This window comes from Carcharodon carcharias, chromosome 1 (assembly GCF_017639515.1).
Source record: "Carcharodon carcharias isolate sCarCar2 chromosome 1, sCarCar2.pri, whole genome shotgun sequence".
In the NCBI taxonomy this organism is placed as follows: domain Eukaryota; kingdom Metazoa; phylum Chordata; class Chondrichthyes; order Lamniformes; family Lamnidae; genus Carcharodon; species Carcharodon carcharias.
In genome coordinates, this window is record NC_054467.1 from 33,105,486 (window position 1) to 33,124,449 (window position 18,964).

The 18,964-nt window shown below is 40.8% G+C and overlaps 1 protein-coding gene across 1 annotated transcript in view; it reads right to left on the reverse strand.

Moving 5' to 3' along the window:
* The window catches only part of inpp4b (inositol polyphosphate-4-phosphatase type II B), a 900,896-nt gene that overhangs the window by 565,374 nt on the left and 316,558 nt on the right, over positions 1–18,964 (reverse strand). Inside the window, exon 4 of the mRNA XM_041213287.1 lies at positions 8,008–8,092. Within this exon, the coding sequence (XP_041069221.1) occupies positions 8,008–8,092 (85 nt within the window). The remainder of the gene's footprint in view (positions 1–8,007; positions 8,093–18,964) is intronic.

Genomic DNA, 18,964 nt, shown 5'->3' on the forward strand with positions numbered 1-18,964 from the left:
GCACAAATTCATCTACAACAGGTAGATTGGTGAGGATGTGGTCAAGTAGTTTTCCCCCATGTGGTGGTTCTCTCACCACCTATTGCAAGCCTAGCCTGGCAGCTATGTCCTTCAGGACTGAGACAGATTAGTGGTTAGTGGTGCTACTTCGCCACTCTTGGTAACGGATATTGAGGTCCCCCACCTAGAGTAAATTCTGTGCCCCTGCTACCCACAGTGCTCTTTTGAGGTAGCATTTAACATAGAAGAGTATTGATTCATCAGCTGAAGGAGGGTGGTAGGTGATAATCATTCCTTGCTTACAATTTGCCTGGTGCCATGAGACTTCATGGGGTCTGGAGTCAATACTGAATACTCCCAGGGCCACTCCCTCCCGATTGTTTACCACTGTGTCACCACCTCTGCTGAGTTTTTCCTTCGGCAGGACAAAACATGTCAAGGAACGGTGAAGAAGAATTCTGGGATGTTGGTTAAAAGGTAAGACCATGAGTATCACTATGTCAGGCTATTGCTTGACTAGCCTGTGGGGACAGCTCACCCAATTTTGACACAAGTCCCAAATATTCATGAGGCCAACTTTGCAGGGTCAGCTGGGCCGAATGTGCCTTTCACATGCCTGAGGCTGATGCTTAGGTCGATTCTGGGTGTTCTACCCTGTTTTGTTCTTATTATACCTTGTCATTGCAGTTTGGTACAACTGAGTGGCTCACAAGGGCATTTTGGAAGTCAGTTAAGTATGAACCACATTGCTGTGGGTCTGAAGTCATGTATAGAGCAGACCAGTTAAAGACAGCAGATTTCCTTCTCTAAAGTGGATCATATCAGTTTTCAACATTTCTAATAATGAAATAACTCCAGTATAAAAAGTAACCACATTTAAATTCCCCAGGTGCCTTCATGGGATTTAAACTTATATCTCTGAATCATTAGTCCAGGCTTCTGGATTACTAGTTCGGTATCATAACCTCTAGGCTAATGTTCCTCATTATTGTTTCATAGGATCGGCCTCTGATACTTCACCCAAAAGGACATTATATGGTGAACCTTGGCAGCAAGCATTTGAAGGCTATTTGATCATGGGGATATCACAGCCAAGCTCAAATGTATGCTTAACCAAAATACACATGGACACACTTTCCATAAAGATCAGAGAATTCTTGCTTCCAGCTTTGTTGATCCCCCATTGCCAACCTGCCAAATATCAACAAACTCAGCAGAAAGTGGGAATTGAATTCCTGATTTGCTCAATAATAACTTCCAACAAAAACAAAAAAAAGCAAAGGAATTTACTTCAGAAATTCCTTCATAAGGCACATTTTGCAGCAGTAAAGTGTTTATTTATGTGATTTACTCAATGCTCAGAAGCATTTGAACAGTGCCTGGTAGTAGTGAACAATTAGTCATCATGCATTTTCACTCACCAGGAAATGCCAAGCTCCTTATTTACAATGCTAACAGTGGATTTCTGGAACAGAGACAAACAACTTCTACTTGTAGAAAACCTTCATTGTTCAGCTAAATTTAACCCATTTGTCTTTCATCTATACTTCAAAAAGGAAAAAACATCTACAGAAATTCAAAAGAACAGCTTGAACTCACTAAAACTGACTTCCATTCTCTGAGAATTTCAAATTTCAGACAGTCTGTGCAAGGAATTTAAAAGCCATGTTTGTCAGGTTAGGACATGACTTGGAGCCTGTTACACCCTGGTTGCAAGTTAGAATAGAATTAATTATATCAAGGCTACAGTACATCAAAAACAACATACAGATATAGAAATTCATCTCAGCCCTTGTTTGCACTCAGAACCATTGCTGCACAGACAGCACATGCCAATCATACGGGTGCAACCAGGAGTCAAAACTGGTCAGTGACCTTCCTTATTAAATAGATGAGCTGCCAGTACTAATAGCATTGTTGTTTGGTAAATTGCCTAATAGAGAAATGTTGGGAATATTGGTCACCCCTAATATTATTTAAAGGCAATCTGCACTTCTTAAAAGGGAAGTGCACCACAGGTACAGGCAACGGTCACTGAATACTTCTTACAATGACAGGCAAGAGAGATAATGCAAGGGCCCATTGGTTGTCAGGTACTGCTTTGGAGGTAATGATGCAGGAGGTTTGAGAGGAGGAGGAATGTCTTCCCAGCAGGTGGCAAGATCTCCAGACAAACTACTTAGCAACTGTGGCAGAGCAGGCCTGCACTTGGAACATCATGCCACAGACCTGGTTACAATGCCAGAAGAAGTTTAATGGCCTAACCAGAGTTGTTAAGGTAAGACATCTAACTCAGCTCTTACATTACTCTCTGCTTAAGCCTACAGTAACCTTTATACTCACAAGCTGTTCACCCACCCTGCTGTTCACCAGCGCTCTGCTTCATCTCCTTCATTCATTGCAGCACACTTCACTCCACCTTCCAACTTCCAATTTAACACTCTGCACCAGCTACTTTCCTCTATTACTTCCTCTAATTTCTGCCACCTTCATCGCACCAGCGCCATTATTCAACCTTAATGTGCAAATCCTCAAATCATCTACATGGCTGTTGGGAAAACTCTGCCTTCTTTCTTGCAGGACAACCTTGCAAGCGACAACAGTGAGTGGGCATGGACAAAAGGAGGAACAGCACCCAATAATGTCATCTCAAGTCAAGGAAGATTTCAGCTTCTCCACTTGATACACTCCCATCATCGCCATGAAGGGTGCATCTTGCAGTGTTCTTGGCCACCTTACATTCACTCTTCTCACTGAAATCTGACCCTCACAGATTATGCATCATGGGAGTCAGCAGAGATGTTTGACCTCCTCAGGGATGCTTTGAGGACATCCCAAAAGAATTTCTCCTGGGATCTTTGCCACGACTGAGTTCTCTGTAGAGCAATTGCCTTCAGAGTCTGGTGTCAGGCATGCGAACGACATATCCTGTCCAGCAGAGCTGATTTTGAGTAATTAGCACCTTGATGCTGGGCATATTGACCTGGGGGAGGAAGCTGCTGCTGGACTGCCTTTCTTGCTACCAGATTTGGAGTGTTTTGCAAAGGCACCACCGGTAGGACTTGTCTAGTGCTTTGAGGCAGCTGTTGTAGATTGTCCAAGTCTCCAAAACATATCAGAGTGTAATCATCACTGCTGCCGATCTTAGGTTTGAGATGCTGGTCCTCAAATACTCTCTTCCTTAGTCAACTGAAAGCTGAGCTGGCATAAAACACGAGTATGTGCGGGGGGGGGGGGGGTTGTTAGGGTTAGGAGAAGGGTGTAGAACAATACAGGAAACAACTTTCTAGAAGGAAAACCAATGTGCATGCACAGATGAAGACCTCAAAGCCACAGGCTACATAAAAAGGCATGATAACTATAGTGCAGAATATTCTAACTGCACCAGACAACCTGTCAGGGAGCATGTGCACAATAGCATAGAACATCCGGCTCCAAGCTGTATGCAGTTCCTGAGCATGGCATAAAGATCACGCAGTTAACCATGGAGCATTTTCTCAGCTCTCTGAACATTGCCAAGAGGTCCACAATGATGGAACCTCTGGTGACAGCTCTGGCAGCTTTGCTGTGAGCTCAGACTGCTGCCATTGTGGCTCTGGGGTTTAGCATCGCCCCAGGCTTTCAATCAATGAAGAAGAGCATAAACAGGAGCATGGAGAGCATAGACAGGAGGTTTCCAGGCATTATTCTACTCCTCCACACTGCTCTCATGCATCGCAGTGGAAGTGAACAGGTGCAGCCACATAACAGTAGCACAGGTCCCATAGGAGAGACTTATTCAGTCCTCATGCAGCATGCCCCACATCTGCTTTCCTGCTAGCCTTTAAAGCACTTCTCTTGTCGCTTCCACAAAGCCAGGTGGCCTACACCATCCCGACAATGCCAAGGCACAGTAGTCTGCACCTCAACAGCCCATCATGGTGATCTCAGGTGCTCTGAGTGGATGATCCAGGCTCCACAATTGGGGGAAACAACCTCGTATGAAAATAGATCAACAAGCACAAAGGTCAGGCAGTAAGGGATTACATTAGAGTGATTTCAGTTCACCATTAAGAGAACAAAAAATTGTCAAAACCAGAATATGCAAAATGTAATGTAAAGAGGGTTTTCTTCTGCATTGATACTGGTCTTCATATTCTTAGCTATCTAAGAGGAATAGAAGGATTAATTTGTGCCAGTCATGTGTTCTTTCACAGCCTTTTTATCCTGCATATTTTCACATCTCTCCAAAGGCATTAAGACAGGCTTGGTGCAGTTCCATGATCACCAGTAGCCTTTTGTCATGTGATAGTAAACACTGGCAAGTCACTCTACATGAAAAGTATCAGGATCACAATCCTGCCCTCGTCCAACATTGTACAAAGGTGTTATGTTCTACTGCAGGTTTGCTTTGCTTGCAAATTGGTTGCGCGCTTATCTGTCGGCGGGTGAGTCAATAACAATATACTGCAGACTCAGAGACCAAATATAAAATGAAGTACATGCTATTTATTTACATAGACAACAGAGCACTAACATGATGTGTGCTTCTCCAACCAGACCCTACTCTAGGCTAACATTAACATTGTAGTCCATTCTACAAAGCTGTTGGGTTCTACAGTCACGTGGTCAATCTGCTCACATTTTCTTAAAAGGTGTATTGCACCTCAGATTACCACATCCCTCCTCCATTACTTGAAAGTACATTTTACAATATATTATTTACATAAATGAAGTATTTACAAATTCAGTCCCTCAAGAGGCTTTTTCAAAGAGTTGACCGTTGTAGTTCTACAACTTCGGATAGTTTATCCAAGGCTTCCCTCCCAGGAGTTGTCTGTCCACTAGGCTCCCCAGTATGAACCTCTAAGTTTGCCTCTTTGACTCTCTCAGGCTCAACGAATTCTACAGGTACTTCCAAAACAAGAGGAGTTCCTTCTACCTGTGCTGTAGGCTCCAAAAGGAATGTTTTCACACTCTTTCGGACTCCATCGCATGCACTCCTGCTGCCCCTCCCCTCCTAGTTCAACATTATGAAAGACAACTGTCAGGCAGGTTCTGGGAATTAGGTTATTGGGCAAGGTTAAATTCAATACAGAATAATCAGCTGACTGCTGTGTAAAAAAAAATTCCAGGACCTTGTTCGTATTTTCGCTTTCTCTTCCTATGTGTCTTCTTTTGATAGATTTTCTTCTTGGCAGTGCTAACTTTCATCCCAGCTTTCTTTTCAATTTCCTTATTGACCAGACTAGGCCCAGGTGTGAGCTCAACTTGGGTGAACTCAGTGGTTGAGTCTTCCAGCATTTCCTCATCTTTCAGCGACTTTGGAAACTCACGGGTCTCTATTTTTAAAATTTCTTGGCTCCCGCATAGCTGATTCTTCAGCTCTTCCAATTCTTTTTTATATTTGCTAGTTGTTTCCTGAAGAATTAGGTATTGTTGTGCTTTCACAGTTAATTGATTCTTTACCTCAGCCAGAGATATGCGGAATTCATTCTGTTCTTCCTCATACCTTTTTAATGGTACAAATTGGGATCTAAGGGAATCTTGCGAAAGTCCTTTAGCACGTTTTCATTTTCTTTTTGGAGGTTACTAGCTTCAGCTTGAACTCTGTCCTGAAGCATCAGCTTTACGTGTTCCTTCTGTTGAGTCTTTGCATGTTCCTTTTTCCAAACTGCAGCATTTCCTGCTTCTGATTGAGATCTCAGTAATCTCCCAAGATTGATCTCTCTTAACCAGTTTCTTCTGAGGAGACTTGGTCCTCTGCCTTCTATTACCATTAGGGGGAGATTAGCAGACTGGTTTCCATATTGTACTGGAACCTTGCAATATACCCCTTACTCGTATGTCTTCACCAGTATATGTCTTTAATCTAGCATCTGAGTTTTCCAGTTTTAGTGGGTGGCTTCCTCCATTCAGATATTTAAATGTGTGTTCTCCTATAACTGTCATGGATGTGCCTGTATCCACCTCCATTCGGATGGGTTTTCTGTTAACTTCTACTGTTACATAGACTGACCCTGTTTTACCCATTTTTAAGTTGTGTAATGAGTAAATATCTGACTCTGTTTGTTCTGGCTCCTCCATGATATTAATTTCACGACTTCTGCCTTCTTGTTTGAAATTTTGTCTCAATCTGTCTTTGCAATATTGCATAATGTGCCCATTGCAATGGCAGTAGAAAAATGCGGTTCTTTTAAATTGTCGTTCATTTGCAGGCTGTCCAGTTCCATTTCTATGATAAATGTGATTTTTATCCATTAAACTAATGCTTTTTGCTGGTCTGTTTCCCGTCTTTCTGAGGAGCCCTGCGCTTCAGTGCCACTTCCAGCCGGTGCCTCCCTCCCAACACGACGGATGGCACCATTTTGAGCTCCCTTGATTGCTTCTGAATCCCTGACCATGCTCTCCATTGCAAGTGCCAACTCCAGCACCTTGTCTAAATTTGTTTCTGACAATAACCTTTTTTGAATGGCGTCTTCGTTAATCCCACACATTAAGCAGTGTCTTAACATGTAATTAAACAACGTCCCAAACTCAGTACTCTGGCAGTTGTTTCTAGGTTGCTACATAGCAAGCGACTGTCTCTCCAGGGGCACAGCACCTCGAATTGAATTCAAAACGCTGCGTTGTTACCAAGGATTTCAGCTGAAAGTGGCTCTTCACAAGATTCATCAGCTCATCAAAGCTCTTGGAGTCTGGGGCGTTGGATGCTGTTAGACTACGAATTAGGCTGTATGTTTTACTGCCACATGTCAATAAGAGGATCGCCCACCTCTTCTCCACCCTTGATATGTTGTTGGCCAAAAGAAAAACGCGGGACGCTCAATAAATGGGACCAGTCATCGGTGATCTGATCAAACGATTCGATGCAGCCAAATTGTGACACAATGGAGGGAGATAATTTCAATGGCTATGGTGAGGGCTGTACTTACAATCGGCCTACAAGGCACGACTGATTCACTTCAGTTGAGTTTTCGCGGCTTTCCTTGATGTCGTCAACTGGTCGTGTTTTGGTTCGTCGCCAGTTGTTATGTTCTACTGTGAGCTCGCTTTGCTCGCGAACCAGTTTCAGGCTTATCTGTTAGCGGGTGAGCCGATAACAATATACTGCAGATGCAGAGACCAATGTGAAATGAAACACATGCTATTTATTTACACAGACAACAGAGCACTAACATGATGTGTGCTTCTCCAACCAGACCCTACTCTAGACTAACATTAACATTGCAGCCCGCACTACATAGCTATTGGGTCTTACAGTCACGTGGTCAATCTGCTCATATTCTCTTAAAGGTGTATTGCACCCCAGATTACCACAAAAGGTGACAACATGAATACCAATGTCAGCAAGTCTGCTGATTTTACTTTTCCTTTCCATCGCTCGTGGGAGCAGAAGCCAAATTCTGCATCCTCCGGGGCTGGCCTAATGCCAGGTCACCAGGCCTGACACCAGGTAGTTCAGTGTAATTTAAGAATTTAAACATGGACCTTGGTCTAAATCTCAGCACAAAAATAGGAAGTGCATTTACTCACTGAACCATTAATTCATCAAATCCTACTGCACTTCAGGCATCTAATAACCTGCGTATGTTTGATTTCCCTTTTAAATTATGTTTCAAAGATGACATACTTGGCATACATCGGAGCAGTAGATTAGGTTAGCACTTTTGAAAAAAAATTCAACTCTGCTCCAAAATAGCCTGAGGCTAGCAGATTCTAAGCTACATTATATAAGGCCCAAAAAATCTCTCACCTAGGGTGTCAACTGCATTCATAAACTAGATTGTAGTTTTTCAACTAAAATGGTTCAACAGAAAGTAGCCAAACAATTGTTACCAATAATCACAATTTACAAAATACAAAATTTATTTTAATATGTGTTACTCAATTAAATTAATCAAACCAATTTCTTTTTTTTAATTAAAGAAAATGACATAATCCTAGAATACAATCAAACACTTTTCATGGCAGTAAAATTCAAATTGAAATCATCCAGAATTGAGTATCTGTCAGGTCAACACTCACTGATAGTTAATGCTGTGCTCCTGTTATCTCTGCACTCCACAATGTCGCATCGTTCCAGGACTATTACCTCAGCAGGGTCTGATGTCTGCGGGAAATGAATGAGAAAAATTAGAAATCCAAGCACCTCGACAAACTCCTACATAAGTGTCCACTGACAATGTGCAGCAGCTGTTGAAATGGTCCACCTCTCTTGTAATGAATTAACGACTGGGATTAGGAAAAGCCTGTGAGAGGGCAAAGTCTACAGACAAAATTCAATTGTTAATTATTCTTCAAGGAACTCTGTCTCAGTCCACTTAACCTCAATAAAAGGACATTTCCCATGCAAAGAAAAGAATTAACATTGCAGATGTAAAGCCACATTTACAGATACATCACCAATTTGACAAAGAAATATACAAACTCTATAAAGTAGCACATTAAAATAACAGTCACAGAAAAAACATCAGCAATATGCATGTCCAACAATATTGTTGGAAAACCCTTGATGTAGTGTTCAATGAAAAGGAAGCAAAAGGATGTCAGAAATGTTTTTACCTTCAGTAAACTGGTTTCAAATGTTACATCCAATGTTTCTTTGCACTGTGCCAAGAAGTGTTCAGAAAATAGTTGTCATAAATATATCAATAATACAGCGCAGTGCACTTGAGATCAATTTCAACATGATGAAAGTTTCCTAAATTCTAATTATTTTTGTCCACATACAAATGGCGTTCAAAATTATAAGGCGTTTTGATTGAGGGAGAAACTGTTTCCTCTGGCAAGTGGATCAGCAACCAGAGGTTACAGATTTAAAATAATTGGCGAAAGAACTAGAGGCAAAATGATGAGAAATTCTTTTCATACAGGTGATGGTTAAGATCTTGAATGCACCACCTGAAAGTTGGTCGAATCAGATTCCATAGGAACTTTCAAAGCCTAAATCTTAAATCTGTGTCTTCTGGTTAGTGAGTAGCCAAGTAAACAGTTTAGGTAAAAGCTAAATACTGCGGATATTGGAAACCTGAAACAAAAACAGAAAATGCTGGAAAAACTCAGCAGGTCTAACAGCATCTATGGAGAGAAAAACAGAGTTAACATTTCGAGTCTGTATGGCTCTTCTTCAGACGTTTCGGACTCAAATCGTTAACTCTGTTTTTCTCTCCACAGATGCTGTTAGACCTGCTGAGTTTTTCCAGCATTTTCTGTGTTTGTTGTAGTAAACAATTTATCCTATTTACTCCATCAAAACTCCTCATGATTTAGAAAATATCTATTAATTCTCTCTTAACTTTCTCTGCTCTAAGGGGAACAATCCCAGCTTTCCAGTGCCTTCACCATAACTGAAGTCCCTCATTCCTGGTATAATTCTGTAGCCCTCCAAGCAGAAAGTTGAACTGTAACCTAACCAGTGCAATTTCAGGCGTATTTTGTGTGCAAATTTGTAGAAATTCTACTCCATAATATTTGATTTAATGATTTGTTGAGAAAAATTAGAAACCAGAGCACCTCTACAAGCTCCTACATAAGCGTCCATTGACAATGTGCAGCAGCTATTGAAATGGTCCACCTCTCTTGTAATGAATTAACCACTGGGATTAGGAAAAGCCTGTGAAGACTAACTTGTAGGATTGTGGGGGGACAAAAACTGGCCTGGGGAACTAAATTAAACATAAACCAGGTTGTAGTTTTTCAACTAAAATGCTTCAAATTCTTTCAAAGTGCCAGCTCAGGCAGAGTGTCTGTCTTCTCTGCTATAAGATTCCATAGTTGAAAACCATTGTGAATCATATTTATAGTCAGTACTAGGCAATTTGACATACAAATTTACTGTCATCCTTCTATAAAACAACAAATTATTAAATCAAATATTGTGGAGTAGAATATCTACAAACTTACACACAAAATGCACCTGAAATTGCACTGGTTAGGTTACAGTTCAACTTTCTGCTAAAATTTATTTGCATAATCACAAAGGTAAAGAACAAGCACATCCTAGCAGTGTAATAGAATGCTAATGTTTTGTTTCATTTTCTTTCCACCAAAACGCTTCTTGCTGTATTTAAGAGTGATACCAAGTTGCAGTTTTATTAATACAGCTGAAAATGGATTTACAACCAAAAATAAGCATTTTTAATAAGGGTGTTGAGTCCTTCACCTGCAAGTACCCAAAACTAAAAAAATCTATACTGAACCATTTAAGTCTCACTGATATACACTAGTCAATTTCTTATTAAGTTAAATATTTTTTGATATGGAAAAACTTTTAAAATGTGCCTAGAGAGCACGTGCACATTGGAAATCGAATGCACACTTGAAAAATCCTCGAGTCTCTCCATCTCCCGATTTTACTTTTCGCCATTAAGGCCCTCCTTATAGCGTCTCTTTGACAAAGCTTTCACTCAACCCCACCCCCCACCTCTTTTATTTTTAAGCATGTTATCCATAAGCCCCTAAAGTGGCTTGGGACATTCTTCTACATAAAAGGCTCTATATAAATGCAAGTTGTTGGAGTCCAGGAACACAGAAGAGCATGTCAAGGCCTTGGAGGGGTTACAGAATTATACGAGGAATGAAGGACTTCAATTATGGTGAAGGCACTGGAGAGCTGGGATTGTTCTCCTTAGAACAAAGAAAGTTAAGGAAGCATTCATAGATATTTTCTAAATCATGAGGAGTTTTGATGGAGTAAATAGGATAAACTGTTTACTAGGCTACTCACTAACCAGAAGACAGATTCGAGAAAATTGGCAAAAGAACCAGAAGGTAGTTGAAGAGACATCTTTTCTACACAGAAACTTGTTATGAGGTGCGAGTGACTGCCCTTGACATCAAGGCCATATTTGACTGAGTGTGGCATCAAGGAGCGCTGGCAAAACTGGAGTCAATGGGAATCAGGGGGAAAATTCTCCACTGGTTGGAGTCATACCTAGCACAATGGAAGGTGATTGTGCTTGTTGGAGGTAAGTCAGCTCTGCTCAAGGACATCACAGCAGGAGTTCCTCAAGGTAGTGTTCTCGGCCCAACCATCTTCAGCTGCTTCATCAATGACCTTTCTTCCATCATATGGTCAGGAGTGTGGATCTTCGCTGATAATTGCACAATGTTCAGCACCATTCACAACTCCTCAGATACTGAAGTAGTCCATGTCCAAATGCAGCAAGACCTGGACAATATCCAGGCTTGGGCTGACAAGTGGCAAGTAACATTCGTGTCACAAAATTGTCAGGTAATAACCATCTCCAACAAAAGAGAATCCAACCATCGCCCCTTGATGTACAATGGCATTACCCCAATATCAACATCCAGCGGTTTACCATTGACCAGAAACTGAACTGGACCAGCTATATAAATACTGTGGCTACAAGACCAGGTCAGAGGCTAGGAATCCTGTGACAAGTAACTCGTCTCCTGACTCCCCAAAGCCTGTCCACCATCCTCAAGGCACAAGTCAGGAGTGTGATGGATTACTCCCCACTTGCCTGGATGAGTGCAGCTCCCACAACACTCAAGAAGCTTGACACCGTCCACTATCCTATGATAGCACCTTCCAAACCCACGACCACTACCATCTAGAAGGACAAGGGCAGCAGATGGATGGGAACCCCACCACCTGGAAATTCGCTTCCAAGTCGCTCACCATCCTGACTAGGAAATACATCGCCATTTCTTCACTGTCAAAATCCTGGAACTCCCTTCTAACAGCACTGTGGGTGCACCTATACCACATGGACTGCAGCGATTCAAGAAGGCAACTCACCAGCACCTTCTCAAGGGCAACTAGGGATGGACAATAAATGCTGGTGCAGCCAGCGAAGCCCACATCCCATGAATGAATTAAAAAAAAAATCTCTACTGCACCAACTGAGAGTGTGGTGGAATCAGATTCAATAGATAACAAAAATGCTTTTAGAGATGGTGAAAATAGTGAAATGTTGCCTACAGATAGTATTTTTTCATTAGTTGGTTGATTTTTTTTTATATACATAGTGCTTCATGCAGCACTGTTCATACTTTAAAAGGAAGCCAGGCACTTCCCTATGTTTTATCAACATTTTCCCAAGACCCAAGGACATGCATCATATCCAAAATATTTATTTGGATGGGTATCATGTGATTTCAGACAGAACATCAGCTTTTCTATGGTAGTTAAAGTTTTGAATCTCTGCTAAAAATATTGCCACTACAATGAACTGAATAAGTCATCTTTGATAATGAAGCCCAATGTCTGTATTTATATGTATGATTTTTTGATTTATAATAATGCTAAATCAAGCCCTGTAAGTAATTGAATATAGCCCAAGCAGATTAATAAAAGGATAACATGATCCCATTTTACCAATGATATCAAGAGAACTGTTTCTCCAGGTCAATTTTTTTCTGAAAATAAAACCTCACTAAGTATGTTGCTTAATTCTTTGGGCCAAACTAAAGTGGATTTAAGGAGGGAATCTTGGGCACAATTTTACGTTCCCCACCAGCAGGTTTAAAGGCAAGGACTGCTGTTAAACTCTTCAAATGGCCTTCCCCCCGGGCTCTTGTCCACCCTGACTTCTCTGCAATTTTACAATGGGATGGGTGAGACCTAGGTCAGCCCCTATCCGGACTGAATATTGAATTCAACAACTTTAGGTCGTGAGTCCCCTCCCCCATCCCCACCCCCTTTCTGTTTCCCCCTTCTTTTTTTTCCCAATAAATTATAAAGATTTTCCTTTTCCCACCTATTTCCATTATATAAAATAAAAAAAAACCCACTAGAGCTATACCTTGAGTGCCCTACCATCCATTCTTAATTAGCACATTCGTTTAGATAATATCACCAACTTTAACTTTAACACCTATGTGTTCTATTGTACTATTGTTGTTGACATCTTTTGATGATCTGCTTCTATCACTGCTTGTTTGTCGCTACAACCACACCAACCCCCTCCACCTCTCTGTCTCTCTATCTCTCCGCCCCCCACACACACACCTTAAACCAGCTTATATTTCAGCTCTTTCCTGGACTCGAACTCAAGTTCTGTCGAAGGGTCATGAGGACTCGAAACGTCAACTCTTTTCTTCTCCGCCGATGCTGCCAGACCTGCTGAGTTTTTCCAGGTAATTCTGTTTTTGTTTTGGATTTCCAGCATCCGCAGTTTTTTTGTTTTTAAACCCTTAAGTGGCCTATTAATGGCCACTTAAGTGCCATTTCCCGCCCAGCCTCAATGTTTAGGTTGGCGTGAGCAGATTAGGGACAGGGGTAGCCCAAAAAGTGACCCTGCTCAGTCCTCGGGCGGGAGACTGGCTGGTAGCTCTCTGCGGGGCAATTTCCTCCAGGGTAAGGGGTAGAAGTCCCACACCCATCCAACTAACACTCCTTGGAGTGTGAAATGGCTTCAGGGCAACCATTATTGGTGGGGATGGGGTCACCATCAACTCCTCAGATGGAGGGAAGGGAAATTCTGCCATCTGAAAATCCTAGCCCTCATGGCTAGTGCTGAGTAAGTTCATACAACATGCCTGACGTTACAACAACAATTTGCATTGATATAGCACTTTTAACATAGTAAAACATGTCAAACAGAATCAGAAATTCAAATGTTCTGAAACTGAAGTCCAATTTTCGAACCCAAGGAAGAGACTTTCCATTGTTTTCCTGAAGCACAGGTAAATAACTTGTGTTTTTTTTACATAAATGTTCATCATCCCTACTTTTGCCACTTAATTATTTGAAATTAGTCTACAAAATATAAGTCTAAACATTTTGAAACATTCAGGGGAAAACTTTACTTAAGCCCATCTCTCTCCATTTAGCAAATTATGAAAAATTTCTTCTGAACACGAGTTCACTTTCTGCAGCCACTGATTTATAGAATCACAATGAAAAGGACAGTGAGAAGGAGAGGAGCAGCAAACAGACAGGAAGTGGATGGCCTTATGGGAGCAAAGTGGAGGGGGATAAAGAAATCTGTTTTCCACTGCTATATTTAAACACACTTCGAAAACTGATTTTCAACCTCAGGAAGACTGATGTCATGGCAGCACTTAGGCAGAGGAAAATGAAGCAACCGTACTCATTCATATTTCACAGCCAAAATTCAGGTTTGCAAAGTTAAATCCAACTCTAAACTAGCTGAGTAATAAAACTGTGCTAGTTAACTTGTGCTTTAGCTACACTGTGGCTGCCAATCTGAAAGCAGCATTTGCCAGCTTCAACATGCACTCAGCTCATGTCTTTGAATGTGGACTAAACTCAATCTGACTGGCACCAAGGTGAATTGGGGAGCTTCACAGACATCCTTTAACACAGGCTTGCCCAACCTTTTCACATGGGGGGACCACATTTCAATTTTTCTCATACTCGGGGGGTGGGCAATAAACAAATTTTAGAAAGATAGGGTTTGACACAACATTAAACATGAATTTCAAAAATCAAGCTGACGTACAAAAAGAAACAACTTGCTGAGCAACAAACAAAATGTCACAGCAATAAATTGACAACTTTAAAAATGGGTAACAAATAAAGATGACCATTAGAGTGTGAAGGGGTGAGACTGTGTGTGTCCAGCTCACTCACTCCCTGTCTCAAGTGCTCACTCACACACTCACCCACTGAGAGTGGGTGAGAGTGCCTGTTGGTGTGTGGGGGTGAGGGTGAGTGAAAACCCTGAGACTGGGATTAAACCAGACACACACTTCTCTCTCCTTCTCACCCTGCCTCTTTCTCTCTCACACACACACACGCTCACCCCTCGCGCACACTCAATCATCCTCACTAAATCGGTTGGGGTGGTGGAGGGGAGGTGATGGAGAGCAGAAGAGAACCTGGAGCAAGGCCTAAGACCTAGCAGTGTCCGAACGGGTGCCATCAATGATGGCATCAAGAACCGGGGGAACACGAGGAGAACCGGGTCAGAGCACCAGAAGTGGCGTGAAAGCGGCCGGAGCCAGGCCAGAGCACCAGGAGTGGGGGGAAAATGGTTGGATCCATGGGAAAGTGCGGTGAGCGGAGGCTCTGCACACTCTGGGGTCTCCTTATCTTCACATATTCACAGTTGCCAGCGTTCACTGCTCCTCCAACCACAGCCTGGTTCTCTCGCATGTTTGCTGCTGATAGGCTAAATGGTGAGCAACAAACACATGAGAGAAACAGACCGTCATTGGAGGAGCAGTCCCCTGCAGAATTCTTCAAACTCAACAACCCATCTTATCGGCATTTTCAATAGTCGCTCCACGGGCCATGTAGAGAGGCTTTTGGGGCCGTAACGCAACTCACGGGTTGGACAATAATTTTTAATTGGAAGTAAAGAGGCAGGAACGTCTATTTAATTAGGGAAAAAGCAGATGTGATACAAAACTTTAGAAGTTGCAGGAGGTAACAGATTGCCTGAAACTTTTAATGTATGATTTGTACTGTACTGGAGATATAGTGCAAGCATTATAAATTTATGGCTTTGGTGCACTCAGGTTTCAGATTGGAACCAACACCCGAGCTGTACTCTCAATTTCAATAATTACTTGAAACATGGAGGTAACAATGTAACTGCAACTTGCAAATACTTCTTAAAATTTGCAAAAATGTGATACAATTTGATAGATTTTTCGGGTAGATCTTTCATTCCTAATGAGCAGATATTTAAATCATGTGAACCTTCAGTATTTCAATGGGTCAGAATTTAGCTTGTCTACAAATGGGTACACAGAGAATTTCATTTGGTACTGATTCAAACTGATTGTTCATAGATCTTAATGTATTATCACATACTGAGCTTCAGAAAAGTTAATTACCTAATTTACAAATAGAATGACCACCATGGTGCACGGAATTTAAAATGAAAGGAAATCTTATAATTGTTAATACAATAAATCAATGGGGACAGTAGATAAAATTATTACTGAGAGAGGGGGGAGGCGATGGCGTGGTAGCAATCACGAGACCCAGGGTAATGCTATGGGGACCCGGTTCAAATCCCGCCATGGCAGATGGTGGAATTTGAATTCAAAATCTGGAATTAAAAGTCCAATGATGACCATGAAACCACTGTCAATTGTTGTAAACAATCCCATGTCCCATGAATAAAAAAAAGCTTATAGCATCTATGATTGATGAGATTTTTGTGCCCTACTTAAACACTTTCTACACCAAATTTCTTTCACAATTACATAGTTAGTTAAAAAAATACAAAAGATAATACCTAGTTTTGTTCGCTCGTGGAACTACAAGTTGAACTTACACAGCACTCCCAAATGCACCTTACTCTTTTCACAAATTTAAATATTATCCTAGGCAATGAAATACTGTAATAATGTCAACCCCTCCTCCTAAGCTTTCAACACATCTCTGAATAGGGTTTTGTAACTTTCAAACAAATAAGCGCGGGTTATTTTGAGAATGAGTAAAATTGGGGGTGGGGGATAGAATTTTAAATTGGCTTTGCAATCCCATGGAGGAAGAGATAAGATGGACTCACTAATAGCTTAGGAGTACTCAAGGGGTTAATAGAGAAATTTTAGAGGCTGGAAATGTGAACAAAAAAGCCAAGATACACAGCTGGTCAGTCAGCAACTGAAAGAAATTTATTTAAATATTTCAAGTGGAACCCTTCATGATAACTAAATTGTGTCACCTGAAAGTTAACCTGCCTTTTCTTTGTCAGGCGTATACCTACCTACTGAGTATTTCTTCTTTTTTATAACAGCCCAAGCTGTTAGGAATAGCTATAGAGGTGAACTGGGAATTGTGCCATTATCCATGTAATTTATGCCATTCTTGAAGACTCTACATAAAAATGATGAAATAATTTAATCGCTTAGACCCAACAGAATGTTATACATTATAAAATCTTGCAGCAGGTTTACAGTCCAACATTCAGTTGCATCATACTGCACAGGTGCTTGCTTTCAATGCCTTCTAAAACCCTCGATAGCCCAACAAAAATCTTCCTTTTATGAAATTGCAGATGGCATATTATCCAGCAAGGCAATTAAATAATATTCTTTATGATCTAGACATAAATTGTACCTTGTTAACAGTTATTTTTTTTTAAATAAATGCCTTTTGTGTACTTGAAACTTTATGCAACATCATTTTCAAAAGCGTCTATATTTAGCAAGTCCGTTACAAATCCTGTAGCAAGTAGCTTCAGATGATTTAGGATTTAATAGCATGAGACGTTTGTTGAACAGCTGCAATGGCATCAAAGAGGATACTACATCAACTTTATTGGTAGTGTTTCTGAGACAATGCTTATGCAAGCTCATAAAACATGCACACTGTCTCTTCAAATGATGCCTCAAGAATGGAGACAACTGTGCATGATTGGATATTGCAAAACAAGGATGAAGCCAGTCTCTGTAGGGATTTGATCAGAGTTTTTAATTAGCCTACACAGGCACTGAGGTACCTTGTTCCAGTCTGCTGTACTAATAGTCACCTCATGGAAGAATGCTCAGTCATTTTTCACTGACAGCTCACTAACCAACAGCATTAATCCATCATCCTGTGACATCAGCTAGCTGGCATCAAGCTGACAGCATAAAACTGGCAATTTGCCTTCATTCACTGCCACATCTGTACTACTACAACATTTTCAGATAAACTGACAGCCCCTCAAAAGTGAAAAATGACTGCTCAGAATTGGTTTTACACTACATATATTGTGTTAGAACCTGCAGGGATCACTCCCAGCTTTGCTGGAAAGGATTGCACACCATTTTTGGTGAATATTTACACATGTTAGTAAGGTCACGCCAATTTTCTTACAAGCATTCAAGAATACAAGTTAAAACAGAGCACATCATGATAATCATGAATTCTGATATCTAACCAAACATTTCGATGTTCCCAAAACATTTGTTTAACAAGCATGCAAAGCAAGTCAATATTTATTACTGACAACCCCTAGATCTGCCCTAGGTCAACTGAAAACTTTCAAAATTGAGATTGATAGATTTTTGTTAGGCAACTGCATTAAAGGTTACAGAATAAAGATGGGTTGATGGAGTTAAGGTACAGACCAGTCACGATTCAGTTGAATGCTGAAACAGGTTCAAAGGCTGAATGGCCTTCTTTGTTCTAATTTACTCCATTAAAATATCACTAAAACTCAAGGGCTCAAAAATATAACTTGAATTAGGCAAAAAAACAGCAAAAAATTAAATATCTTACACCAACAGATAACAAAAGCAAACAGTGAAGCCTGAAAATGTTATCCTTAATGGTTGATCCTAATCCATAACAAAATGGAACAGTTTATTAAAGTGCACTTTCAGATTTTCAGCAGGACAAAGGTGAAATAAATTACAAGAAGAAAGAGACCAAGGGCATCATTATACAGCAGGCACCCACTCACAATGCCTCTCCAATCATAATGACAGATAAAGTTTTTACAATTCCCAAGAGAAATTAGAGCTAATGCAAAATCAAGGTACATTACATTGTTTGAGGGTCTCGCACCATATTTTTCTAAACTGAAATTGGACACACAACTCAATGCATCATTGTGAAGCTGAAGTTGCTCTCATTGGCGCACAAGTATGTAGTACAACTAGCCATAACAAGATAAAATATGTTGTTTTATGCCTTGGTCTTGTATAAACAAAAGGTAACAAGAACAGCTCAGACCACAAGTAACTTTCTGACATGTTGGCAAAGCAGAACCAAATAACAGGCTCTGCTGTGCACCAAGGTCCCAGATGTCACATTGCCTACACTATGCCATTATCAGCTCACACTTTCAGATTGCAGCACAACTTATATCTAGCTGAAATGTGCAAGAAAAAGTCTACATCTGCCTGATCTGCCCAATTTATTTCACCACACAATTTTAGACAAAAAAAAATTTAGCAAGCATTTTTTCAGGAAGGTGGTATCCTTTTATTTAAAGGGGAGTGTGGGATTTAACAATCATTGGGCTTTCCTTAAGCCACCCAAGTTTGTCTATCTTTACTTTGAAATAAATGAAACATTAAAACAAGAGAATATAGATTGTCTAAA